The 27,719-nt window shown below is 46.0% G+C and overlaps 1 protein-coding gene across 1 annotated transcript in view; it reads left to right on the plus strand.

Annotated features, from left to right (window-relative positions):
• The first annotated feature begins 275 nt into the window (after window positions 1-275).
• The window catches only part of Capn8 (calpain 8), a 66,937-nt gene continuing 39,493 nt past the window's right edge, over window positions 276-27,719 (plus strand). Inside the window, exons 1-2 of the mRNA XM_051186484.1 lie at window positions 276-623; window positions 7,973-8,042. Of these exons, the coding sequence (XP_051042441.1) occupies window positions 303-623; window positions 7,973-8,042 (391 nt within the window). The 5' untranslated portion in view covers window positions 276-302. The remainder of the gene's footprint in view (window positions 624-7,972; window positions 8,043-27,719) is intronic.

Consider the following 27,719-nt stretch of genomic DNA (forward strand, 5'->3'; position numbering starts at 1 on the left):
AGAGGATCATCCACTTTCTGCCCTGAAGACACACAGTCCTAAATTATTTCAGACTAAAACTGAGGATTGGGCAGGGCCACTCCTCACAGAGGCTCTGGGGAAGGACCCAGCCCCTGCCCTATCCAGTTTCCAGTGACTTCTGATAGCCTCCACTTGTGGCCTCTGAATAGCGTGTGAGCAGCAGGAGAAGGTGGGGCAGATTTACCAGCACCTTGGGTACATATTTGATCCTGTTTATGACTCATGTCCCTTTGGAGCTGGGCCTCCCTCGGGTGAAAAGTTTGCATGCCCCACCTCCCTGCATGCTGCCTTATAGGGTGGCAGCCCCACAGGGCAGATGTCTGAGAAGACACAGAAGCCCTGCTTTGCTGTCCATCCTACAGGCCATGGCAGCCCTGGCAGCAGGAGTATCCAAGCAACGCGCAGCTGCTGAGGGTCTTGGCTCTAACCAGAATGCTGTGAAGTATTTGGGCCAAGACTTTGAGACCCTGAGAAAACAATGCTTGAGCTCAGGGGTCCTATTTAAAGATCCAGAGTTCCCAGCATGTCCATCAGCTTTGGGCTACAGGGATCTGGGGCCCAGCTCTCCCCAAACTCAAGGCATCATATGGAAACGACCCACGGTAAGGCACAGCTGAGGGTCACACAGGGTGAAGGGCTGTCACTTCTGGTCAGGAGTTGAAGGCAGTGTCAGTGTCAGAATCCATTTTCAGATCCTGTAGATCCTGTAGTTCTGACTCCACGCCTTGCTTTCTAAAATTGTTTCTGAGGAGGAACATATACAGGTTCCAGGCTAGATGAAGTAGGTCTCAACAGTGGCTCTGCTGATGTGGCCTTGGGAAGATAGCTTCATCTCTCTGAGCTTCATCGCTCTGCCCTTAAAATGGCACTGCTAGAACCATGGTGTGTTAGTGTTGTTATGAGAACTAGAACTTAACCTGGGAGGGTAATTGCCCTGCATGTAAGAGGCGCAGAATGCAGGGTACTTAGGATTGCGTAGTGCCCCCAGGCCAGCACACAGGGGAACAAACCAAGGTTAAATACAGTCAGCTATGGGGAAACAGTGATAGCATCACTGCTGAGAGGCACAGGGCTACTGAAGGAAATGTCAGGGTTCCATCAGGGATGGAGAGTGGAGAAGAGCTGTGGAAGCCATCCTCAAGGGCATGGGTGTGGCCACATTGTGGTCTTGATTTGCATTTCCATGATGATTATGGATGCCATATCTTTTCATCTTTGTGATTATAGATAATCGGTGTATCCTATAGTGCCTGTTCAAGCCCTTTGTCCAATTTTCAATGGTTCGGTTTGCTTTTTCTTTGTTTGATTTGGTACTTATTTAGTTTGGGAACTGCCAATTTTTTTTTTAATCTAGTAATTCTGCAAATTAGGTTGTTTTATTTCCTTGTCCACATCCAGACAGCCATTCCTTTACTTCTATACTTCTCCAAGTTCTACATAAAAGGGAAAACATGTAATATTTGTTTGTGAGCTGGGCTCATTTCACTTAAAATGATGACTTTTGCTTCTGTTTATTTCCCTACAAATGACGTGATTTTCATCTTTGTTATAGTGAATGATACTCCATTGTACACACACACACACACACACACACACACACACAAATATACAATATTTTTATTCATCCCTTTGTGGATGGGTACCCTGGCTGATTCCATATCATGGTTACTGGGACTAGTGCTATAATAAACACAGGTGTTCAGGTGTCACTATCTGAGCTGGCTATGATTCGTTGGGATACCTACCCAGGAGGAACATAGTTGCTTTGTTTCTGTCTATTCTTAAGCTTTTAAGTAGAAGATTCACCTATGCTCTTGTCCCAAGGAATGGAAGACACAGTTGTCTAGATGAAGGTTGCATGATTAGACCTGGATTCTCAAGAAGAACTTGCTGTTGGGAGGCTGAAATCTCCAAGGGTTTTCCTGTTTGTGTGGGCCAAGAGCAGTAGTTGGCCCACAGAGACAGTGGCTGATCCTGCTGGTCCCCTGTGCCCTTAGCCTCTTGCTTTACCATCTGGACTCCTTGTCCATCCTGTGAAGTGTATAATGCTCAGTGTGAATGGACTTAGGGCAGCCTAGTCAATATTCTTATCTGTCTTGTGTCAGCCCTAACCCAGCAATTAAACACTTTATTGATCTTAAGAAGAAATATGGAGTCAGGACTTCATCATGCCAGGCACATGATAAGGACCCTGGCTGACAGACTCATGGAGGTGTTGAATTGTTGGAAGGTTAATGGATGGTGGTAGGCTCTGTTTGGGGTGTCCATCTTTTCTACAGCTCCTATCTCTTAGATTGCTTTGGAGTTCACAATTCAGTCATGATCTGCTGTGCACTTGTCCTGTATGGAGGAGCTTTAGTTAGTAAGGAGGGGCAGAGACTAGGCAGACAACTGAGTGACATTGGAATGGAGAAGACCATGGGCTTGGGTGTCAGGAGTCAGGGTTCTGGTCTATTGTCTATCACTCACTAACTGAGTGACTATGGGTAAGTGACTAACCTCTTTGAGAGGCCATTTCCTCATCCATGAAATGATGAGGAACAAAAGTACTATTACCCACATCCTTGCATTGTGAGGAAAGCTGGATGAAATGTTTAGAAAGTGAGCTATCTCTAGATAGTTTTACATGACAGACTGGGCAGAGAGAAAACTATTCAGTCAACAAAATGCATGGGATCTCAGGGGGAAGCAGTGGAGCTTGAGTGTGGAACTGGACAGGAAAATGATGCAAGCCAGTAGAGCTGGGATGGGTGGAGAACGAGGTCTTAGGTGAGATCAAGAAAGCTTGAGTGTGAGTCCAGGCGCTGGGCTGTGGAAGAGCATGAATGCAAGAGTGTTCAGAGAAGGCAGTGGTCTGTGGTCATTAGAGCAGATCAAACATGGCTGGAAACAGGCAAAGCTAGAAACATTCAGTGGATCAGTTCCTGGAGGGTCAGAAGAGCTGGATTGTGTGATGCGGCGATGGAATGAGGATAATGGCACCACTGGGCTTCTTGATAGCCCCTCAAATGCCAAACCAAGTCCCACCAGCCACCGTCCTGGAGAACAAAGTTTCCGAGTAGCCACTGCTTCTGCTTTCACAGCCCTTTCTATCTTGAGTTCATTACAGTAAATTAGAACTACTGTTTCCTGTCTTCCCATTTTTTTTCTGGGGCCAATGCAAGGCTTGGGTAGTTTGTGTTAAGGAGTGCTTGGGGTCATTACTTGATGGCCAGGAAGCATTATCCCGAACACATGTGACTGGTGCTAAAGAAGAAAAAAAAATTGCAGTCCAAAAATATTGGCAGATGGGGCTTGGCTTGTAGCAAGTTTTTCTCTGTCCTACCTCCCAGCTCCCAAATAAAGGACATGGAGAATTCTTATTAATTATGAAAGCTCTGCTGATAGCTTAGGCTTGTTTCTAACTAGCTGTTATAACTTAAATTAACCCATTTCTATTAATTTCCATGCCACCAAGTGGCTTATGACTTGTTACTTCATCTCCTACATGTCATGCTTCCTCCAAGTCTGGCTGGCAAACCTATCTTTCTTACCAGAGCTCTCTCTGTCCAGAAGTCTCGCTCTGCACCTGCTGCCTAGCTATTGGCTGTGTAGCTTTTTTTTTTTTAATTAAACCAACCAGTGACACATCTTCACACAATGTAAAGGAATATTCCACAACACCTGACCTTCTACAGGGTCTCCATCATTTAAATCTCTCCAGCGGCATGTTTACTCTATCTCTGCTTCAAGGGTTAATGGAGGAGAAGGCATACATCAAGTTCTTGTGTCTTGCAGTGGTCTTTTCTCCCTGTGAATTGTGTGTGAAGACTTTCTGTGGCCCTCGAAGGATCTGTGTAATGTATCAGTCATGGTTATGTTTTTTTCTGGGTGGGGAAATTTTGCGTTATAATTCTTGAATAACACATGTTAAGATGAACAGTGTACTGACTTACCAACAGGTAGCATTTTAAACTGTAGCCTCTGCTAACATTCTCTCTTCTTACCCAAACCTAAGACTGCAGCAAATTTTGGCAGCCTTACTGGGTATGAGTGTCTTTGCTTTTGTCACAAGGACAGTGTGACAGGGAATTAAGGAGAAAGGGCTGGGTGTTCACCTTGAAAGCCTCAGCACCGGCTGGTTAGGAGTTGAAGGGATGAGTTTGAATGATTTCCCCAATACCTTTCTCAGAAGGGTATGACTGATGGGTGAAATGGGGCCAGAATAGAGGCTGAGGGTCAAGTCCAGGGGTTCCTGGATTCCTAGAGTGAGAAAACAGGAGTCCACGGAGAAAATCATGACAGTCTATTGAGAGATGAGACACCCACGAGCAGGTGAAGACACTCACTGCAGGAGAAGGCTTGTAGAGAAAGAGCAAGCCAATAGCAGCAAATATTAAGGAACAGCCAGTAAAATGGGGCAGAAAATGATCATCTGGGGTTACTGGTGACATAGGAGATCTGTTTCTTGGACCTTCGAAGAAAGTAGATCCCATGGGAGTGATGGGTGAATGAATAAAAAAATACTTTTATTAGTTCTTTGAGGATTTCATATATGCTTACAATGGATTTTGATCATATTCACCCCCGCTCCTTCCTCTAACATCTTCCAGACTCAACCCTCCACCTTCCCACTCTGTCCCAATTCCACAAGTTTGTGAATGCTGTGGTCCTGTCATGTCTAGAAGACACTGTTTTGTCCTTCCTAACCACTGGCTCACAAATTGTTCTGACCCTCTTCTGAGATGGTCCCTGAGTCTCCAGGGAAGAAGTGATACAGTTGTCCCATTTGTGGCTGAGCACTCCAGTGACAGTGAGTCTCTGCACGTTGACCAGTTGCGAGTGTCTGCACTAGCCATCTCCCTGCTGCAAGACTCTCTGGCGTAGAGATACAGCTTAAGGGCAATTGGGCACTACATCCATTTAGCAGAATAATAGCAGGAATGGATACATTAGAAAAAAAAAGATTTGTTTAGGAGACAGGGTTTTTTTTTTTTTTTTGAGACAGGGTTTCTCTGTGGCTTTGGAGCCTGTCCTGGAACTTACTATGTAGTCCATGCTGGCCTCGAACTCACAGAGATCCACCTGCCTCTGCCTCCCAACTGCTGGGATTAAAGGTGTGAACCACCAAAGCCCAGTGAAATTGCCTCCTTTTTAAGAGTTTCCAATCTGTTATTTTTAATTAGTATTTCAAATTCCCCCACCTTTTAGTTGTCAGGAAATAATGGTCTAGAAGACCCGGGCACCTGAGAGCAGATTGTAGCTACAGCTTTTATATTTAGTGTATGTGTGTGTGTGGGTGTGTGGTGCATATGGGTGTGGTGGTGGTGTGTGTGTAGTGTGTGTGTGGTGTGTATGTGCCTTGTGTATGTGCGTATATAGGGTGTGTGGTGTATATGTGTGTTGTGTTGTATGTGTGTGTGGTGAGTATGTGTGGTGTGTCTCTCTTTGTGTACAAGTGTCTCATCACGTGTGAAGGCAAAGAGTTGTTTCTCTCTTTCCCCCTATGGGACTTCAGGAACTGAACTCAGGTTGTCAGGCTTGGCAGAAGATGTGTTTACTGCAGATCCATCCCTCTGGTCTACCATGTCCTCTTTTCACGTGCCATCAGAGACTGCAAAAGATTGAAACAAAACAGAACAGAAGTCAAAGCTCCCTCACTGGAGGACTGGCTGAGTGATCCATGACACTTTCAATGAAACTTAAAAACTCTGTTTTACAAAAGATGTAAAAGAACATGTGATCTCTCTCTCTGTCTCACAGACATACACTCACACACACTCACAGGGCTCTCTCTCTCTCTCTCTCTCTCACACACACACACACACACTCATACACACTCACAGGAAGGGGCTTGCTCTCTCTCTTTCAAAAAACACACAAACACACTGGGGGGCATCATTTGCGTATCATAGGCGCACTAGGCGACATGTGGGGTGGGACAGTTCAAAGTTGTGCCCAGCAGAGGGAGGAGTCCAGAGGGAGGAGTCACTGAGAGTGCTCCTTTGAAGGGGGCATAGGACCCTGGGCTCTTCTCTCCCTCTCTCTTCTTCCTGACTGGCATGCAGCGAGCAGGACTCTTCTACCACATATTCTTACCAAGCTGTCTGCCTCACCACAGACTCCCACATAGTAGAACTGTTCATGCCTCAGCCTTCAAAGATGTGAGCCCAAATGAGATTCCTCTTCCTCCTCTTCCTCCCCCTCCCTTCCTCCTTCTTCCTACCTCCTCATTAATATGTCCTCAAAATAATGATCTTTTTTTTTTATTCTTCCAAGTGCTGGGATTATGGGTATGTAGCACCGTGCCTGACACCTTTTCTTCTTTGTAAGCTGATTATCCCAAACACATTGTTATAAGAATAGAAAGTTGACTAAGACACACACACACATGCATGAAAATGTGCTATCATATCAAAGACAGTTTTTAGAAGAATGTTTTAGAAATGTTAAGAATAAAAAGCAAAAAATGGAAGGGTTTTTATTTTTTTGGTTACTATTATAATTTTGTCCATCAGTAAGAGTTACTTTCTTAACAAAAAACGTAAATAAAAAAAAAAAATAGTTGGGTGTAGAAGAGAGTGGTGTTGGGGGGGAGGGGCTGTTTCTGGCCCTCTAGGCAGGAGCTGACAGGTTCATATTGGCTGCCTTCCAGAAGGTTCCATCTGCTACAGTAGGATCTCAGGACTCCCGTTCACTGCTCCACTTGGGCCCTGCCCTTTTTGCTCAGCACACTTTCTTGCTTCTCACCTTGTTGGATCTGTTGCTTATTCATGTCTGTGGAGTAAGCAATGACTCTCACTGTGTAGCCAGCTACCCCTCCCTCCCTATAATGCAGCCCATCGGTTTGATGCCTCTCCGGAAGTGTAGCTCAAGTTCTCTTGGTCGCTTGAGGTCCCACACTTTCCCCTCAACAACTTGTCTCGTGTCCAGGATAACCATCTTCTTTGGACACACCTCTGCAGACTGTACCAGAGCCTGCCTTTCCAGCCGACAGCCATCATTTTCACCTGGCCAGCTGGTCAGCCAGAATTCGCCCTGGACTTTTAAAACACTCCCCCCCCCCGCTCCGTTTCCCTTTTAAAACACCCCCCCCCCGTTTCCCAATGATGTCAGCTTGATTTGCCTGTGTAAACCAAAAGCTTGCAGAGCCAGCAGTCTGCCTTTCCATTTCTTCACTTTTATCCCCCTCCCATCTCCCCTGCCTGCTGTGATACCAGAAGACCCAGAATGCAGCCCAGGAGGTCCTTCCAAGGTAAACAGAAGGAAAAGGTTGAACACATACTGACTGCCTGGTCCCTCCTTCTGGTCTAGGGTGACATCACACGCGTGCAGATGCCAAGTGGAATCTGGGAAATGGCAGATCTAGGTGTGCATATGACCTTAGCAGATCTGAGCTCTCCTGTCTGGAAATGGTCCTCCCTGATACCTCATCCTTGATCTCTGACGTCCTCCCTGGCACCCTTGGGATCCATTAGCTACAAGGCCCTTGCTGCTCAGTCACATGTTTAAGGAATGCCCACAATGTGCATTGCCTTTTGCCAAACAGCCCTCTAATTGGCTCTCTGTGTAAAGAGGGGTGTTGTCCAAATAGGCAAGGTCATATCTCATTGTATTAGCATCTCAGTCTTTGCCTTTCTCCTACCACACCACACCACACCACACCCTGAAGCCTTTCCACACCCGCTTATCCACATACCCACACACCTAGTGTGCATAGCAGTCAAGATCCCGGTTATTACAGGGGCTCTAGGCTCCAGCTTTTGTCCTGTGGACCGGTAGCTGTGTGACTCTGGTGTCCTCCCCTCTCTGGTCTCACAGACCTGGGAGAGGAGAGAAGCATATATGTGTAGTAGTAGACAAGCTGCTAGGCTTCTTCCAGGTCTGAATTCTTCACTGGTGTTTTTACTCACTCTGCCTCCGCCATTAAACAGCATCCTCTGACTTGTGTTTTCTCCTAAACTACTTTCAGGAATTGTGTTCCAACCCTCAGTTTATTGTTGGTGGAGCCACACGCACAGACATCTGCCAAGGGGGTCTAGGTGAGTAACTGGGTTGAGCCCTATTTATTTAGGGCGAGGGCAGGTGAGTGTGTGGAATGAGCAACACCAGATTAAGCTGTTAGACACGGCCAACCAAATTATGCACACATGGGCTCCTGTTTTTGCGGCTGCATGTTTCACAGCAGGTCTCAATGTTGGCTTCTCTTAGCCAGCGATTTTCTGCCAGCCCACTGAACTTCTTTACGATAGAGTGAAGAGCTGGGATTACAGACCAATAGTAGAAAACCTGTGATGTTTTTCATAGCTGTCCTTAAGCAGGCGGAGCTTCCCGTGGAGTGACCCTGTCTGCATAATTACAGCACAGGAGATGCCTCCATCCCATTAGCAAGAAAACATGATCTTATCTCTCCAGCCAAACATTCTTTCACAAGCCTGGGATCCTGGAACCAAGAACCTCCTTCTGGTGTGTGGGGGTGTTGGGGGTGTTGGAGGATAGGGGGGTGAGGACTGTTGGGAGGAATGGGTATCAAGCCAGGGTGAGACCCTGGGATCAGTCCTCGAAACAGATGAACAAGCAACAAACAACTCTCCCCCAACAAAACAAAACAACAACAAGAAACCCCAAACCCACCATTTCCTCAAGTCTCACACTCCTTTTAAGCCAGCAGTGGTTCATTTTGGGGAATAATTTTATCTTTGTTTCCCATTTTTTAGGCTCTCTGGGGTGTAGCGATCCAGTCATGCTACAATACAAGAGGGCTCTGGTCTAATCCCTAGCACCAAAGCTAATAAATAAATAAACAAAGTTTACTCATGAAGAGAGTTTGACAAAACCCAGTAAGAACTCACTTTGCCAATTACAAAGCCTGTATCTCATTTCCAAACAGTATCATTCAAGGCAAGTTCTAGGCACTAATTTTTAATATCCTCTCGTCACAGTTTAAATGTGCTGATAACATGCAGAGACATACCTAGGATTTTTTTTTTGATGGGGTTGCAATTTATCCTGAGTGGGCCTCAGACTGGCTCAGCCAGAGGTTGAGCGTGGAGTTGGCCGCTAACTTCCATCTCTGGAACATCTGGGATTACAGGCCTGTGGAGTAGAGGATTGAATCCACAACCTTTGGTGTACTAGGCCAGCCTTCTATCCACTGAGGAACAACCCTAATAGGACTTTTTTATTTTTATTTTTTTATTTTAAATCAGAATATTGTTAAGGAGCCGAAATTACCTGCAAATATATCAAGTTTTAAATGGCTCTTAACTGTTTAAACGCAAACTAGCTACAACTATTGTCCTGATTCTTTAAAAGAAAAATAAAGATTGGCTTGTAGGAATAGCATCACCAGGAGCTTGTGTGACTACATCTTCTTAATATGAGAGAACATTCAGAGATACTGTTCTTAGGGCTGGGTTGGGGCTCAGTGGTAGAGTGCTTGCTCAGCATGCAGGAGGGCCTAGGCTAAACCCCCACTGCCACCAGAAAACACACAGACACAGACACAGATACACACCACACACACACACACACACACACATACATACACACACACCACACACACACACACCACACACACACACATCACATACCACATACACCATACACACACACACACACACATATACCACACACCACACACACCATACACACACACACACATATACCACACACCACACACACCATACACACACACACACACACACACATATACCACACACCACACACACCATACACACACACACACACATATATACCACACACCACACACACCATACACACACACACAGCACACACCACACACCACACACACACACACACACACACATGCACCACAAACACATATACACACATACACCCCTCTTTACACTGCATGGCTCCACAGCTCCAATATGTAAGTATTTCAAATGTATATATCTTGTAAAATAGGAATAAGCATAGACTATCCTCCATAACAAGTTAGCTCTGTTGATCTCCAGTCTTTCTAACCCCAGAGGCTCCCTGATGGGAGTTTCTACAGAGAGCGGGACAAAATTTAATAGGTTTTATGGCCCAATGGAATCCTCAATTGAGCTTGCTAGGCCTTCATAGTGCCTTGGCACCTGTTAGTGGACAGGTACAAAACAAATTAGAGATGAAAGCAAAGAAGAAAGACAGGAAGGAAAGAAAGAAGGGAGGGAGGGAGACACTCCACCTGATGAAAATAAACAACACCCCCCTTTCACACCATCCCCTTGACCTTTATTTGTTAGCACAGTTTTCTGCCCTTCCTCTATGCTCTCCTTGTTGCAGCCTTGAAAACCTTTCTCCTCAGCCTGTGGGAAACCATCACAACTTGGATAATCGCAGGGTACTTGATTTTAAATGCTTGCAATAATCTGTCCTTTAATAAGTACAGCAAATAGCTTAGTTCGAACTCAGGCAGTGTGAGTACAAAGCATGATGCACAATTTGGTTGCCACACATGAGCGCCCCACTCCCACACTCACACCGGCGTCTTTCTAGCTCTGGCATGAGGCTCCCTGAGGGGAGAATGCCCTGACCTTTTGCCTGCTCTGGATGAGGGCGCCCTGCCCTTTTCCTTCAAGTGAAACAACCTAATTTAGTCCACAGCCCAGGGAAACAACCCTGAATGTCTGCCTTCAATGGCTCCTCGTTAGAGACCTTTTAACTCTGGGAAAGGCGGTTAATGAATGCCTTTCCATCGACTGACTTGGTGGGATTGTCCTTTGATTACTGTTAAGCAAGCAGATTTGAGGGCTTCCAGAAGGGGCTGGAGCATTACCATGGAGAATGTGTGTGGCGGATGAAGCCCCAAGCTGGACGCGCAGGAAATGAACCCTGATTCTCGCTCACATCAAAACAAGTGGATCTGTCACCTCAGAGGCGGAGGGAAGGGGCCATGGAGCACCTGGACTGACGGACGGATGGACGGACGGACGGGACAGATGTCTGGGAAAGGGCTTGAGTCCCTGTTTATCAGCTGCTGCTTCGTAGCTGATGCTGCAGCCAGTGGCCGAGCGACAACAGCTCTCGTGGCTTGTGAGGTCTGAGCCAGGGCTGTCCCTGAACTATGAGGAAAGAGTCCTCACTGGATAGCTCACCTTCCCAAGGTCCCAGGGAATTTGACACTCAGTTATTGAGTATGGCAGGGAGTAATGTTCGATTAATGTTTTGTCGGCATCCCAGAGTCCACTGTTAGCACTGTTATTTTTTCTTTAATTAAAATTTTTAATATTTGACTTACATGATAAAGAGAGGTCATTTATTTATTTTTGTTGTACTGGGAGTTGAACCCAGGGCTTTGGGCATACCAGGCAGGAATGGAACCACTGAGATATGCCCTAGCCCTCCCTCCTTTAAAAATTCATTTTAAGACAGAATATTACTAAGTTGTACAGACAGGCCTCAGACTCACTCTGGAGCCAGGTGGACCATGCACTCATGATCCTTCTGTCCTAGACTCCTCTGAGCCCCATCATAGTGCTCCACCGTCTCATGGTAGTGCTCCACCGTCCCATGGTAGTGCTCCACCGTCTCATGGTAGTGCTCCACCGTCTCATGGTAGTGCTCCACCGTCTCATGGTAGTGCTCCACCGTCCCATGGTAGTGCTCCACCGTCCCATGGTAGTGCTCCACCGTCCCATGGTAGTGCTCCACCGTCCCATGGTAGTGCTCCACCGTCCCATGGTAGTGCTCCACCGTCCCATGGTAGTGCTCCACCGTCCCATCGTAGTGCTCCACCGTCCCATCGTAGTGCTCCACCATCCTATCGTAGTGCTCCACCGCCCCATCACAGAGCTCCATTGTCCCACCATAATCATTTGCTTTCTCTTCACAGTGTTCTATTATCCTACCCCAGTGCTCTACTCTGCCACCACAGTGCTCCATTGTTCTGTTAGAGTGCTCCTGTGTCCCGTCACAGTGCTTTCCTGTCTTAGAAAATGTTTAGCTGCCCAGTCCTAACACTGTCAAGTCACCATGCTCTCTTATCTTCACTATGCTTCACTGTTGTCATAGTGCTCCATTGTCCCGTCACAATGCTTTGCTCTCGGGATTCATCTCAAGGCTCTTCACTGTATTATCACAATGCTCTACTAAATAATTATCACAAGGTGAATTGACTCATCACAATGTTCTGTCCCTTTACAGTGCTCCACTGTCCCAAGATGGTGCTCCATTGTCCCATCCCAGTGCACTACTGTGCCACCATAGTGTTCCACTGTAACATCCTATCACAATGTGCACCTGTCTCATCACAATGCTCGCCCCCTTTCTCTATGGACCAGGGTTTTCTCTTCACCTCTCTGGAATTGATGTCTTATTCATCTTTGTTACTTTTATCGAATAGAGTTTTATATTCAGTATTCATGTTTCAAAAAAGGGAATGAGTAGAACATTTCATGTCTCTAAAGATGAAGGAAGCCCGCTAGCAGTGACCTAAACTCCTCACCCTCCCAGATACAGCCCTTGCATTGATTTTCTTCTGGGAGCCAACACTCCCCCATGGAGCAGGGCCTGGACTCCTGCAGCCGAGATGGGCAGATGCGCTCGACAGTAATTGAGAGCAGTGTCAGCAGCCTTAAGACATCTTCTGATCTGAAATGTCCTTCCAGGACTGGGGCGAAGTGAATCAATTCACTAGGTCCGGATGCTTACTTTTAATGAGCAACTGGGGAAGCTTTTGCTAGCACAAGGGGCCCAGATGGCTGGGTGGTTCTGGAGAGCATAGGGTCAGACCTCCGGGAGGCAGGAAAGCTGCAGAGGCCAGGTCCATGCGGCCCGTGGAGTGAGGTGGGACATTGGCAAGTTTGATTCTGATGGGGTCTTTTCTCCCTTTCACTGTTGTGTCTTTCTGCTCTAATTCTCCGATGCACGCGTGTTCTGTTCCACTTTCCACTTTGAACAAAGGTGCTGGGACAGGCATTAACATTTGATGTGACTGTGACATGGCGAGTTATTAAAAGAGATTCGTGTTGGCCATTATTCAAGAGCATTGAAGAATTCTAGTTATACACTTAGTTCCATTCCCCCTTGCTTACCTTTTTCCTCCTGGTAGGACTGAAGGTGCTGAAAAACACGGCTGGCAACCCCAGACACTTATTCTTCCATATCGTAGAACAATTGTTACAACTATATAAAGTGTCACTCTGCCCGATATTCTCTCCCTGTCACATTTCTTATGCACTTGCCCGTATCTTTTAAGACATGAATGAAGCACAAACAATGTGATTTCAATTTTTTGGATGATTTTCAATAGGATCGGATTTTTATACTACTACCTTTTATTCTTTGTATTTAGAGTCCCTATTCTGAGATCAAACTTCTGGCTTCCCTGAGCTGTCACTGGGACCATGACACAGGCAAGGTGAAGATCAGGAGAGCATTTTTTAAAAAGTGTATTCTGGCTTTACGTGCTCATATAGAGTAGCTCTCAACTGTAAAAGATGCAGGTGAGCTTTGGAGTCTCCGACACTCTCTTCACCTCACAGAGAGGTGGTCTATGGGCCTACAGGTTTCGCTCTAGGCTTTGTCTTGGCTGAGTAGCCTGAGTTTGGATGTGCAAGCCACATCCCACAGTGTGGTAGATCCCTGCGCAGGGGCTGTCTGAAATCTGTCTGCACTGCTGTGTATACCCCACAGATGCCCTGATTGTGACCCACTGGCAACATGGCTGCCTGCTTCCCACCATGGCTTGCATTTTGAGAGGGTCACTTGGAGATTCAGAGAAGAGATTTTCATCGTTGACAAACCATGGTGATTGGGCTTCTGTGCTCTTCCCAGTGCTTCAGGAACTCCCACCTCAGACACCAGGCCAAGACACATGGTGTTAACCAGAGGACATAGTTGCAGGTGACTCTGGATTACTAAGGACAGAGAAGTTGATGCGGCATTAAGTGTTAGCAATTCGACATCTGGGACCTCAGCCTTTTCCTGCTGCAATGAACCCATTCCACCTGCTCACAGGGGATAACACAGTTGCATCCTTCTTCCTCGAGGCGACCAATGTGACACACAGAAGTAGACACTATTCCATGAGCCATTCAACACATCGGTCTCTTTTGGATACTTTCTCTTGCCTGGTCCCTTCCTGTCACCTGTTGACTGCCATCTCTAATGTTCCTGGTGACCTTTGGGCTGTGCTATCCCTTATCCCAGAAGTTGGTCAGGCCCTCCCTGTCAAGAGGTAGAATATGCTTCCCACAAACTCCTTAGATTCTTAGGACCAGGAGCCATTCTTGGTCCAGAGTAGCTGCTCAATGAGCACCTATGACATGAGTTTTAGAGGAAGTGTTTAGTGACTTTTAGGTGACAACACTTCCTCTGCAGGGTCCCCTGCCTCCCTGTTCTTCCTCTCTCCTTGCCGGTATGAACTGAACTCGGATATTTACCCAGCCTATAAATGTCTTGTTGTTGATCTGTACACTTTCTTGCACTTTGGCCTCAGAGTTGCTTGCAGTTAGAAAGCCCTTACTTTCCAGGGAGACACCCCTGCTACTCTGTGTTTAACATGTGATATACTTTAAGAACCCACATGCCCCACCCCACCGGAAGTCTCCCACTAGCTTCCCAGCACTACCCACTTTCCAGCCAGTTTTGGAATGAGCTTTAAGCAAAGCTGTCCCTGGCTTTAACTGTGGCTGGTACTACTCACTGAATCTTAGCACCCTACTTTAGTATTTTCCTGTTACACCTGTCTTACAGAAGTTTGCTGTATTTTTTTTTTTTTTAATTTCAAAGGGCATTATAGTTAAACACATTAAGCAAGCCAGGCACTTTGTGATGTATTTACATAAACCCCATTGACTGTATTTACCTAATAATGTCCTTGCCCTGGTGAATCCGTTTCATTTTTATAATCTGCTAAGAAATTCCTTCTCTCTCCATAGCATAAAGGTCTGATTTAAGTAGTGGTGGTGGGGGGCATAAGAACTCCCTGAACAGTTTCATACTGAAGAGTCTAATTTCTTCAACAATAGCTCAAATTAGATGAGGGTTGGTCTACAGGGCCTCCTACACAACTCCAAAGTGCTCTGAAGTAATTCTAGGAAGTTCTCTTGGCTGTGAAGTATTCTCTCTCTCTCCTTTCCTCTCCACTGATAAATTTAAAGATAAAGCATGACAGGCTTGCATTTGCACATGGCCTGCTATCTTTTTCGCCCCCCCCCCCCCTTTGTGTGTGACTACATTAAGTCTGGGCTACTCTTGGAAGCTCCTGGAAGCAGAGACCCTGGGCTCAGAACTGTCCTTGGGCAAATGCCGTTATTATTAGAGCTGTCCTCCATGCTGAGCTGCCCTACACTACTGCAGATCTGCTGGCAGGTCTGAGGCGCCTTCCTGAGTCACCATGGGAACCAGGAGTGGAGGCAAGAGGCCACCTTTGGGGCAGCAGAAGCACATTATTTAGTGTGTGTTATTATTATATGTAGTACATCTGGAAAGAGTTATTTTTGAGGACATAAATTATAGTTGCTATAAGGGAATATGCTGTCACCAGTCAGAAAAAATACCAGGTGACTCAGGGCTGATTTTTGAAAGTAGCTCTCCTCCTAGGGTGACCACAGTGCTCCTTCTCCCATGGAGAGGCTGGCACTGGGCCCTTGAAGAGTTTTGGACGTGCACCACACAGGATTGACTCTTGTCTCACTTCTAGACCAATGGTATCTTGCTGTCAGGTGGCCATGGGGTCGGAACGGTATACCAGAGAGCTGTGGTAGACCCTTCACTTGCAGTTGCAGTTGCAGGGGCTGGTTGATGGCGTTGGGTCCAGGCTTCAACGGGGGAAGGACCACATGGGTTACCTGACATGCTTGCCAGAGTCAGGAAGAGCATTCATGACTCTTTCATTCATTTGAACGGGTCGTAAGTTTCTTTCTCATGCTAGCAAACCAGGCCCTGTCTTTCCTCCTCTAGCCTATGTGGATATGGTGTGAGGGTTACTGGCAGTAGAAATTTGAAAAATGCCCTTTCACCTAGAAGAGCAAGTATGTTAGAGGGGTCTGCAAGGATGACTGGGGTAGGGCAAATGGAGGAAGGCTGCACAGTGCCAGATCCTGCTAAGCTTCGATGCTGTGTGAATTTGAAGAATCATGGGTGTTATTCCTTTGGATAATGGGGAACCATGGGGATTTTAGCAGATGTGTGTATGGCCAGATGTGGAGTGTGGAGAATAGGGACCCTAGGCTGGACACATTAGTAATAGGAGAAACTCTTGCTATCTTCAGATAGCCACAGGTGTGGATGGAACTGTAGATTAACCCGGAAGCTCTGATTTCATAGCAAATTATCAAAATGATATGAGTGATTCTGAAACATTTTTCTCATGGCTTACTATACTTAGGAAATAATTGCCACACAAGACAAGGGCACAGTACCCTTGGAGTCTCATTTGGACTGTCAAAGCAAGATCTTGAAAGCACACAAGTCTGTGGGTTCTTCCAAGATCTCTCTTCACCCCTTAACACAAAACACCACAGACTGGGTGACTCATGAGTCACAGAAATGCACCTGGCTGAAAAGTCCAGGTCAAAATGCTGTAGATTTGGTGTATCCACCTCCAAGATGGTGTTTTGTTGCTGTGTACTCTTGGAAGGCACATTGCGTCCCTACATGACATTGGGAAGAAGGGGAAAATGTGGTAATCCTGTCAACTAGTCGGTAGCTAACCCTATTGGTGAGGGCTGACCTCTCAAAATTCCATTTCCTGTGAACAAGCTCCAATGAGGGGTCGATTCCATGTGAATTTTGAAGGGGACTTGGATGTTCAAACCATACCGGGCACTGTGCTACCCCTTGGCCTTGTGTTTGCAGGTGTGCTGACTTGCTTGGTTCTAATGAAGTGGAAGTGGGTGTTTGACTTTATTTCTGTGTTTCTGATAATTTTTGTAATTTCCCAATTATAGCTCTTAGATCCTGGCTATTTAGAGGAAAGGGTCCCTTCAAGTTGCCTTATGAGAGGAGATGGCTGGGGAGCCGGGATTCTAGAGGCATTTGGGACAAAATCAAAAGCATTTGGGAAGCAATTAGATGTGGGGAAGGTGAGGGAGAGGAAATCACGGCTGCCAGGATGGGAATGGTGGCATCACCGGTGGCATTGCTTGTTAGAGAGGAGACTGAGTGGGGACAAGCATGGGTGGATGGGAGTCAGCCTACAGCCTTGCTTCCTAATCAACCTAGAGTGACTCAGGGAGACCACAGCATCTTCCTACCGTCATTACCAGTTTGTTTAGTTCTAGGTAGTGGACACCACATAAATGTCTGCTGATTCACTTTTTTGGGGGGACGCCCATGTTTGGGTTAATTGTTGGGTGATAATAGAGAATAATGGGGAGGCTTATTGAGGGCTTTCCGTGTGTCAGTCATAAGCTAGATGCTTCCCACATCTTATCTTATTCTTATCTTCCTAATAGCTCTGAGAGGTAGTGACTGTTTTGTGTCTCTGCCAGATGCTATTATATGAGGTAGGTGGCGGGGTGAGCTCAGTGTTAGTAACAGTGGGGAGAGGGCGCGTTCTGGAAGCAAATGGAAGTAGAGCTGAGGAGAGGCTAAGAAGCTGCTTGAGGGAGGTGATGAGGAGGGACTAATCCTATGTGCAGGGGTGTAGGCATCTGTTTCAAACAGTGCTGATGATGCTGCCTTCAGCTTTTGGCCCCAAGGGCATGTGAAAGACAGCAAGCTCATCACCTGGCTGGACATTGAGTGTCTGACCATGGAGATCACTTGGCCGGACAGGGCCTCAATTGTACTCATCTCTAAGTGGGTATAAAACTTGTAATTTATCCGATTTAAAGTATAGACACCCAGTACTAGAAAGCACTGTTCTAGCCTTGTGCACTCTATCAATGAGGGGGTGGCATCCATGAGTGGGGGAGCTGCTGGAGAACGATGGGCTGAGTCTACAATGAGTTTTCCTCATCTTTATTTTTCAAGAACTTGTTGGGGAACATTTGGGTTGGTTCCCCCATTCAAAATGAACTTCAGCAGGATTTATAGCACATGGGAGATTTTCAGATGAACACGGTCTGTTAATTCTAAGGACACTTTGCAGGCTGACAGGATGCGCAGGGAAAGGGCCTTCTGAAGATGACTCAGCAGGCAGGTGGTGACAGGTTACCCACTTAGAGCAGAGCCCCAGTGAGGGGCTCACAGGAACATGTCTTTGTAGACATAGTGTCCCTTCGGGAAGGTAAAGAGACCCTAAGACTCTGGCAGATGCCTTTCTCCACCTCCTTGATTTCAGGAGGTTTGGAAGATACTGTTTGCCCTGGATACAGCGAGGCCAAAGAATTTTTTTGTTTTGAGCCTTTGCTTGAGAGAAGTAGTTGCTGACTGGAGGAGACATCACTAAGATTACCTAACTGCATTTCCAGTTGCCTCTCCAGTGAGCTCTGCTAGTCCCTGGATTGGTCACGAGGACATGTCTGATATCTCAAACCATTTTGATCTTTCTCAAGAGCCCTGGTCAGAGAAGTGGGAAACTAAATGTACTTCAATCTGGTTTATAATTCTGTCCACTTCAATAAATGCAACTGTAGCCCCAGCATCATAGAGGGGTGAGCACCCCTTTGCCCTTCTCTCTCAAGAAGGCACGGAGTGTGTGGGGAGTGGGCTGTTGATGTCTGGGTGTCCTGGTGCCCTCAGGGATCTGCTGTGCTGATATGGAGTAGCAGTCTCCTGTCCCTTTTCTTTTGAAGGCTCAGGGAAGCTAAAGGGCTTCTGGAGGGCCATCCAGGAATCTATGTCTAGTTGTGGATCATTCCTTTTCTAACCCAGGGAGTTACCTGAGTCCATGCAGGACTCAGGTTATCCATGTTGGCTTTCTCTGTGAGCCAGTTGGAGTAAAAGCAAAAGGGTCCTTGGTCCCCTGCACACTTTAGTGCCCCTAGCTGCCTCATCCTTGCTCTGGGAATTTGAAGACCACACCTCACTACTCTCCCTCATTCTTGCTTCTCTGGAATTGTATTGGTGGATGGGGTCAGGGAGAAAGATGCTCACTCACCCATAGGAGAAGGCTAATGAAGGTAATTACCTTGCCTCCACAAATACCATGCTTCCTGGTTCATGCAACTCATGTCAATGTTCTATGTTGTCTACATTGATATCCTCTCTATCCAACCAGAGATATATAGTCACACACCACCTAATGATAGAGGCAGATTCTGAGACACCTGCTGATATGACAGTATTGTGTACTTACAAACAAAATAGTGCCTGTCTTTAGGAAATGTAGTAAATGCAGACATATGAAGTTGCTGCTGAGATAACATGGGATAAAGTTTACAATAAATTCTGCAAGTAGATGTTCACACTAATGATTAAAAATTACAGTGTAGTAAATACACAAGCCACAACATAGTCATTTATTATCAAGCACTGTGTTCTGCATATACTTACACCTGCTAGCTTTTCAAAGGACCATGTATAGTGGGTTGCACAGGCTACAGTAGCTTCACTGTAACTAGGTGATGGGAATTTTTAAATTCCATTACAATCTTATAGGACCTTATGATATATGTAGTCTGTGGCACTTGAGAAACAGTATATATGACATTATATGTAATATACAATTTTAGTATACATTTCATAAATTGTGTATTTACAGACATAAAAATACATAAGTTTTATACCTGAAAAAGGAACATATCATCTTATATATTTTTATAATTGTATAATATATTTACCCACACATATATGTCAGTATCAATTGGCCCTGTATGATAAGCTGTCACAGACTCATTTTACAGAGGAAAACACTGAGGTGCACAGGAATTCAGTGACCGCTTCTGGCCAACCTGCACAAACATGGCTACCAGGTGATGATATGTTTTGGGGGACAAGGGACAATAATCTCAGAGTTAACAGGTGTCATGAAGATGCCAAAGGCCAGAGCTGAGTTGGAGCCAGGTGCTACGAGGCTGGCCTTGGAAGAGGGCAAAGGTGAGGGGTGACCTCAGAGGATGGTTCAGGCCTCCAGTTTAGGAGGGTTCTGAAATGTCAAGGAGTGAAAGATGGTATCTCTTTCGTTCGAAGAGAGCAAAGAATGACATGCTTGTGTGTCTCAAAGGGTCTACTGGAGGCCAAGAGGCCAGCCACACAAATCCAGGTGGACCTGAGCGACCACCATGTCCTAAGAGTTTTCAGAGAAATGGGTGTTGGAAGCTGGGTGAGAGGAAACACTGTTGGTGTGGGTTCCAGAGGGAGGAACAGGGCACAGGCTTCCTTTAACTGATAGAAAACTTTTTAACCAGAGAAGGCAGACATGAGAAAAGGCAAGGGAAAGAAGAAAGTGGGTCTTGGAAAACTGTGATGGTGTCAGGCAGAGATATATCATGAGAGTTACCATTAGTGACATTTACAATATTAAGAAATAGTACAGAACTGTGGAAGAAGTCACTCTGTCTGTCCTTCTGCCTATGCCCACAGACTTTCCTCAAACTTTCAGCACTCGTGGTGTGTGTGTGTGTGGGGGGGTATGGTATGTGTGGTATGCATGCATGTTTGATTCCCCTCCTTTCACGTAGAGGACATTTGGCAATATCTATATCAATTTTTGGTTGTCACGTGGAGGGACACTGCGATTGGAATCCATTTGCTACAAGTCAGGTCCACTGCTCAACACTCAAGATGGCTTCCACCTTAAAAAAATATCCATCCCTTAATGTCAACCATGCTGTGGCTGAGAACCCTACACTGACTCATTACATGTCTCTTGTAAGAGCTTTACTCACCAAGAGAACAGCTCTGATGTAAGCCTGGCTCTTGTCTCACAAAGTATGGACACATGCCACTTGTGTTTCTCTGTCAGAGAAAACTTTTCAAATGACCTCCGAGATGGTCAGAGCATGCATGGTCAATTCACTTCTGACAGCTCCATCCAGAAGTGATGGCACGGATTGTAAGCTGGTGTCTGGGAGGAGGATGAAGCCACCATCCACCTCCAGCCGGCTTCCAGTCTAGGCAGAGAGACAACAGATTGTCAACAAAACCAGGGGCAGTGAAAAGAATGTGTGTTTTAATGCAGCCAAAATGGCATGACTGAAATGCTGTGGGCTTGAAAAGGCATGCTCGCCAGCAGGAGGGAGGGAGGATGCTTCATGACTGCCGAGCAGTGAAGCCGCAGAGCTAAATTGGAGGCCTGTGTGTAAAAACATTTTGAGCAGTCTTTTGGAGGAAGAGCAGGCAAAGGGTGCCTCCGCTGGGATAAAATATTGAAGATGAATAAAAAAATAAAAAACAAAAAACCCAAAACAAGTGTTTGTTAGTGAGGTCAAAATCTTTGCATTGCAATTGAATGTGTAATCAGTGAGACTGCTTTTCTCAACTATTTTTGGCTTGCTAGGGTGTCCCATTTCTAGTGGCAATGAGTGGGAGGGAGGGAAGTAGAATCCTGCCAAGGGTATCATGACTCTTCCTGTTTTAGGTTCTTGTCTCTTTGGAACACATCTCCCTCCTTCAGTTATTCGATGTGAGGGCTAGCATATGGATGAATGGTCTCTTTGTCCCCTTAAAATTCAGATTAAATTTCAACATCTGGTGTGGTAGTGTTAGGAGTTGAGGATGTAAGGAGATGATTAAGTCAAGAGGGTGGAGTAGTGAGATGTCCACCCCACCTGTACCTGTTGCACTGACCACGCCCACTTGTGCATGGTCACAGGTGTGGATGTGAAGGGGGAGGCTAGGTCAGGGGTCCCAGACCCCAGCTCGCTCTCTTGCTTCCTGGTTGGGTCGCAGAGCATCTGGGTGGCATCCGTGGAGCGGGAACCAGCAGCAGTCATCTGTTTCATGCGCAAGTGAATTCTCTCCAAATAAACCACACTTTTTCCAATACTGAGTCTAGTGAATTCTATTTCCCACGCTTTAGGGTGGGGCCCCTATGAGTGTAATTAGTGCTCACCCTTCCATCATGTCAGGATATGGGAAGAAATCCCTCATTTATGAACCAGGAGGAGATACCAAGTCCGCCTTTCAGCTTGCAGGACTGGGAGAAACAGATCAGTGTTGTTCATAAACCAGCTAGTATACTGGTCCTCAAGCTGTGGGTCATGATCCCTTCACAGGGGTCATATGTCAGAGATCCTGCATATCAAATATTTAAATTATGATCCATGACAATAGCAAAATTACAGTTATAAAGTAGCAACAGAAATAATTTTATGGTTGGGGGTTACCACATCATGAGGTACTGTATTAAAGGGTCATGGCATCGGGAAGGTTGAGAACCACTTGGTAAGTAGTATTTTATTTTAGCATCACAAGTGGACTAAGATAAGTGGCACCTCACTTCTTAAAATTATTGCTTCTCAAGATGGTAGGTGGATACAACAAAGGCCAAAATGACCTGCAATGAAGAAGATAGACCAGATTTCCTTCCTTCCTTCCTTCCTTCCTTCCTTCCTTCCTTCCTTCTTTTCTCCTTTCTTTCTTTCTTTCTCCTTTCTTTCTTTCTCCTTCCTTTCTTTCTTTCTTTCTTTCTTCCTTCCTTCCTTCCTTCCTTCCTTCCTTTCTTTCTTTCTTTCTTTCTTTCTTCCTTCCTTTCTTTCTTTCTTTCTATTTTGGAGACATGGTTTCTCTGTAGCTTTAGGAGCCTGTCCTGGAACTAGCACTGTAGACCAGGCTGGCCTCAAACTCACAGAGATTTGCCTGCCTCTGCTTCCTGAGTGCTGGGATTAAAGGTGTGCGCCACTAACACCCAGCTCAGACCAGATGGTTTTTATACAGCCTGGTACTGTCCTCTGGGTCCTTGCTGGCCTCTTGAAGAGGTGATGGCATATTGTATGGTCTTTCCTGGTTTATCAGGGCCCGACAGACCTGTCTTAGCATCATATGCATGCTTATGAGCTCTACCCATAGGCAACATCAGTCCTTCATCTGTGTCTGACTTCTGAGATCATCCCACAGCCTCTGCAGGTGGATGGACCTACGGCCTAGAAGCATTGCCACTCTACCTAATGTTTGAGAAATTCCCTTAACCTTGAGTTCTTGCTAACGATGTCTCATAATAACAGTGGTTATTGATACGTGCAGGTTTTAATTTATTTGTTTATTTGCCCATGTATCATTTGGTTTTGCTTGTGTTTTGAGGCAGGCTCTTGCTGTATTGCCTAAATTAGTCTTTTAGCAATCCTTCTGTCTCGACCTCCTGGAGAAGCTGGATATATAGAGCAGCAAATGTCTCTGACACTGTCACCAATGATCTCCGCATTGCTAAATGCAGTGGTCAATTTTCAGTTTTTATCATCTCAAATTCATGTGCAATGTCCACCCTGCTGCTAATGTGTCCACCTCACACCCTCCCCCTTTGGTTTCCTGGGTGATTCTTGCCCTTGCCTTAGGAGCTGCTTCTAGCCTTTTCTTTCCTATGAGGAACTGTAATTTAATGAGCTATAATTTAATGGCTACATACTGTGTTCTAGCCCTTACAGATCCCATTTGATCGCTTAGTGCCCATCCCAGTGTGGATGGTGAGTCGAGGCTCAGGGAAGTGCTATCTTTCCCTGGGCCCACACAGCTAGTGAAGGGCAGAGACAGGAGTTATACCTATATCATAGGTTGTATTCCCATGAAGAGATTCTTATCCTTTTGCTAAAGTCAACCTGAAAAGGCTCTAGGAATCCCCCCCTTTCAAAGAAGCACCCTCAGCCTCCAGTGGGGGTTCCTATTCTGACTCACTTCTTCGTGAAACCCAAAGGCACCACCAACTTCTATTCCTCTCTGTTGACTCTTGATCTCCTGTAAGTCTCCTTTGACTTACACCTAGGTGGGCAACCTGTTCTGAATGTGAGAACTTAAAAAAAAAAATTATTTTGATGTGAATGTGCTTGTATGAGTTTATGTGCATCACACGGGGGGGGGGGCGCAGAGGCCAAAGGAGGGCATTGGATCCACTGGTACTAGAGATGTGGGTGGTTCAGAGGCACTAGGTGGGTGCTGGGAACTGAACCCCGGTCTTCTGGAAGAGCAGTGAGTTTTCTATGCCTCCCCCCCCCCCGCCATCTCTAGCCCAGAGAAGTTTGTTTTAAAGACAAAGTTCTCCCTATAGGACCCTCTGGCTTACACTTGTGGATGTGCTTGCCCTGGTGTTTTCACATGCCTGCCCCTCTGTGGTTCCCATTCTTCTTCAGATACCCACTCTCTTACCACAGCCTTTGCTGCTAGAGACACTAGCTGCTCCAGGGCGCCCTCTAGTGTCTATTAATGTGCAGTGCTCTGCCTGCCACTCACAAGAGACCTAACTCTCTACATTAGATAAAGAGAGGACCGGCACTTCAGTCTTGTCTATTAGTCTGCTCAGATGGGCCAAGTGAACCCCAGTCTCCTTTTTATAATTCTTTAATTTCCCCCATCTCCTTGGCAATATGATTACATTTCTTTTTTGGTCTGTATCTCTTATCTCTGTGTCTCTGTCTGTCTCCCTCCCCACATCATCTGGACTCAAAACAGTCTTTCCAGTTGCTGTGGTTTGGATAGTCAGTCCCCACTGAGACTCTTGCCACGTGCTGGTTCGAGGACAGTGACCTTTCCTCTCCTCTGCATGCTCTGACTTGCCTGTTTGCTTGCTGCCATGAGTAGAAGCAGCACCAGACATTTGCTGGTGTCATGCTCTTGGGTTTCCCACACTCCTGGAACCACAAGCTAACTGTAGCCCTTCCCTGTAGAAACCCCCAGGCTAGGTATTCTGTTACAGTAAGGAAAAAACAGACAGAGATGCCTAGGTTGCTGTCTTAGTCTCATTTCCTGTTGCCGTGGTAAAATATGCCCACAAGAGCATCTTCAAGGAAGAAAAAGTCTATTTGGCTACAATTCCAGGTTCCAATCCTTCATTGTGGGGAAGTCAAGACAGGAACCTGAAACTGCTGGTCATGTCTGCTATTGAGAGTTGAGAAAGAATGTATGATTGCTGTCTCTGTGCTCTCCACTCTGATGCAGCGTAGGACTCAAAGCCAGGAAATGATGCCATCCATTCTTAGGCTGGGTCATCCTACATCAATATCATAAGCAAGGAACCCTCCCTACACACACACACACACACACACACACACACAGAGAGAGAGAGAGAGAGAGAGAGACAGAGAGACAGAGAGAGAGAGAGAGGAAGGCATATCCACAGACAACCCAATCTAGACAGTTCCTCACTGACTCTTACAAGGTGGTTCTAGACTATCACATTGACAATTAAAACTGACCATCATAATCCCCCACAGAAGCATCCTTTCTGTTCCCCAAAGCATATCTATGCTTGCTGGGGTTGAGGGAGAGGCCTGGGCTTCCTCAGCATACTCCTCATCCCTGTTTCTGTGGATTGGTCCACATGCAAATGTTACTCTCTGTAATTCCACACTCTATGATCCTTTTTCTAGATCAGACAGACATCCTAGCCAGGATCCCCAGAACAGTCAGCCCAGCCAGTATATAGAACAATGTGCATATTTCAACTGTCCCTGATAGCTTAAAGAACTCCTTTAGCGGAGTTTTTTCAGAACCAATTTGCAAGGCATACTAGTCACTTTGTTATTATATCAGGAAAATGTTGGCTGCAAGCATTGTTGAAGCTAACCATAGTGATTTGAACAAGTGGTGATAAGGGGCTGATATCTCTTTTGTGATAGGAGTCTGGAGGTGAGTAGCCCTGGGCTAGTTCTTAGAAACCCAAACACTTACTGGGCTTCTGCTCTGTTCTTTCAAGTATGTTGACTTTCATTCCACATTGTAGCCCTGGGTTTATGAGATGTCTCTGGATATCCAGGCATAAGAGGCATTTCCAAGGTAAGAGGACTGGGGAGGAATGGGCAGAAAGATTCTGGTAGCAAATCTACCACACTCCATCAGTAAAGCAGGTGATTTTATCAAATTCCCACTTCAAACTTAAGTTCTTAGGAATGCTAACCCATGATGATCACTAGCTGGGAGGTGGCTGGAGGGAAGGCGTTTGTCTATGGAGACAGTCTCAGGCTTTCTTGTCTACCTCGTCTGTCAACAAACATAGATCCCAAAACTTCATGACTGCTCAACCATCAAGGTAGGCCCCTCAAACAAGTGTTTAATGCATTTTGAACAGGAGAGTAAACATCTGTTCTTCCAAGGAGTACCTTTGAAAGAAAGCACATTCATTTGGGCATTTTAGAAAAAGCATCCTGTAAAGAACGTCCACTCACACTTAATGTAGTAATTGACAGGGACCCAAATGTCTATACCTATGGCATTTCTTTGTGCTTACTGCAGCAGCTGGGTGGACCCTGCAAAATGTCAGGAGCAGGGAAGAGAAAGAAAACATTAAACTCTTTCTTGGCTGGGCAGACCTGTTAGATGTTGGCCACCGAACTTTATTGGAATGTCTGGGAAGTGCTTGGAGTGGGTTGTTGGGGCAGCTTAGATTGGGAGTGTGCATCTTCACAACAGAAGGGAGCCTCTTTGGGCTCCTTGAAAAAGCCACCTGTTTCAGAGACACCACAGAGTATTCCTTCTGTCCCTTCCCTCAGGGACTATGCCCAACTCAGCTGCTGTCTTCTGCCGCAGAGTTTTGAGTAGCCAAGCATCTTGGTGCAGAGCAGGTGTCATCTGTGAGGTTCAATGCATGGCCCTGTTTACTTCAGCCCAGACCTGGGATTGCCAGGGGTAAACATGTGTGGGTGCTATCGTTGACTCATACAGACACAGAACATGATTCATTCATTCCTTTGGTCATTTGCTGACATGTTTTTATTTGTTAAAATTTACTGGGTCTCCTGTATTTGTCAGATACTGCCAGGGATGTTACCAAGAGAGAATCCATGTCCCTGCTTGGCAGGAAGAGATCAGAGAGGAACAGGGATGAGAGATGTGTGTATCAGGTGGCCTTGGCAGTGGTTAGGAGGGAGGGAGGGCTTGGGAGTCTGGGGTTAATAAGAGATAGCAAGGAACGTACCCTCATGGAGCCTCTGTGTAAGTGGACTTAGAAGCCCATCTTTTGCGCTGACAATGATCAGATGAGGGGGCATAAATAAGGTCTGAAGAACATACAAAGAAGAAATAAGGTGTGGTCTGAACAAACCTTAAGACAGGCTTTGTGGGGAGGCTGAAGACCCAACTGGTGAGGTTGCAGTAAGCACTGTACAGACAGGTAGAACAAATAAGCAAGGGAAGGCAGGGGAAATGATGAGCATTCGCTCTGCTTTCTATGTTTGAGTGGAAGCTAAACTCACAGTGGGAGAGAGACCAGGCAGGCCAGGCAGGAGGGGCGGAGTCACCCTGGGGAAGGTTTGCCTGTTGTTTCTAGGCAAAGAAAGGCAAAGAAATGACATCATACCATGAGTTCATAGGAAGAAACTGAGCTGAGGGGAACCAGGTGGGGAGGAAGGAATATGTTTCCACTCTTGGGAACTTGTTTATTAACCGTGTTTCACCGCTTCTGAAGTTTTCTGTAGTATGGAGCAATGTAGCCCAATGCATTCATACAGGTGCCATCTCCATGCTCATCTTGAACTTCACCTTGGATCCCTGTAATAAGTCTGAGGGATAGAGTTTTATGATAAAGATCAGGTTACTTAATTCAAAATTCAGAAAAATCCTTCAAAAAGTTCATGCGTGTGTGTGTGTGTGTGTGTGTGTGTGTGTGTGTGTGTGTGTGTGTGTAATGCCTGCAGAGATCAGAAGAAGACATAGAATCCCTGGAACTAGAGTTAAGGAGTGTTGTGAGCCACCATGTGTGTGCTGTGAACCAAACCTAGGTCCCCTGCAAGAGT

Source organism: Phodopus roborovskii, unplaced genomic scaffold (assembly GCF_943737965.1).
Source record: "Phodopus roborovskii unplaced genomic scaffold, PHOROB, whole genome shotgun sequence".
Classification (NCBI taxonomy): domain Eukaryota; kingdom Metazoa; phylum Chordata; class Mammalia; order Rodentia; family Cricetidae; genus Phodopus; species Phodopus roborovskii.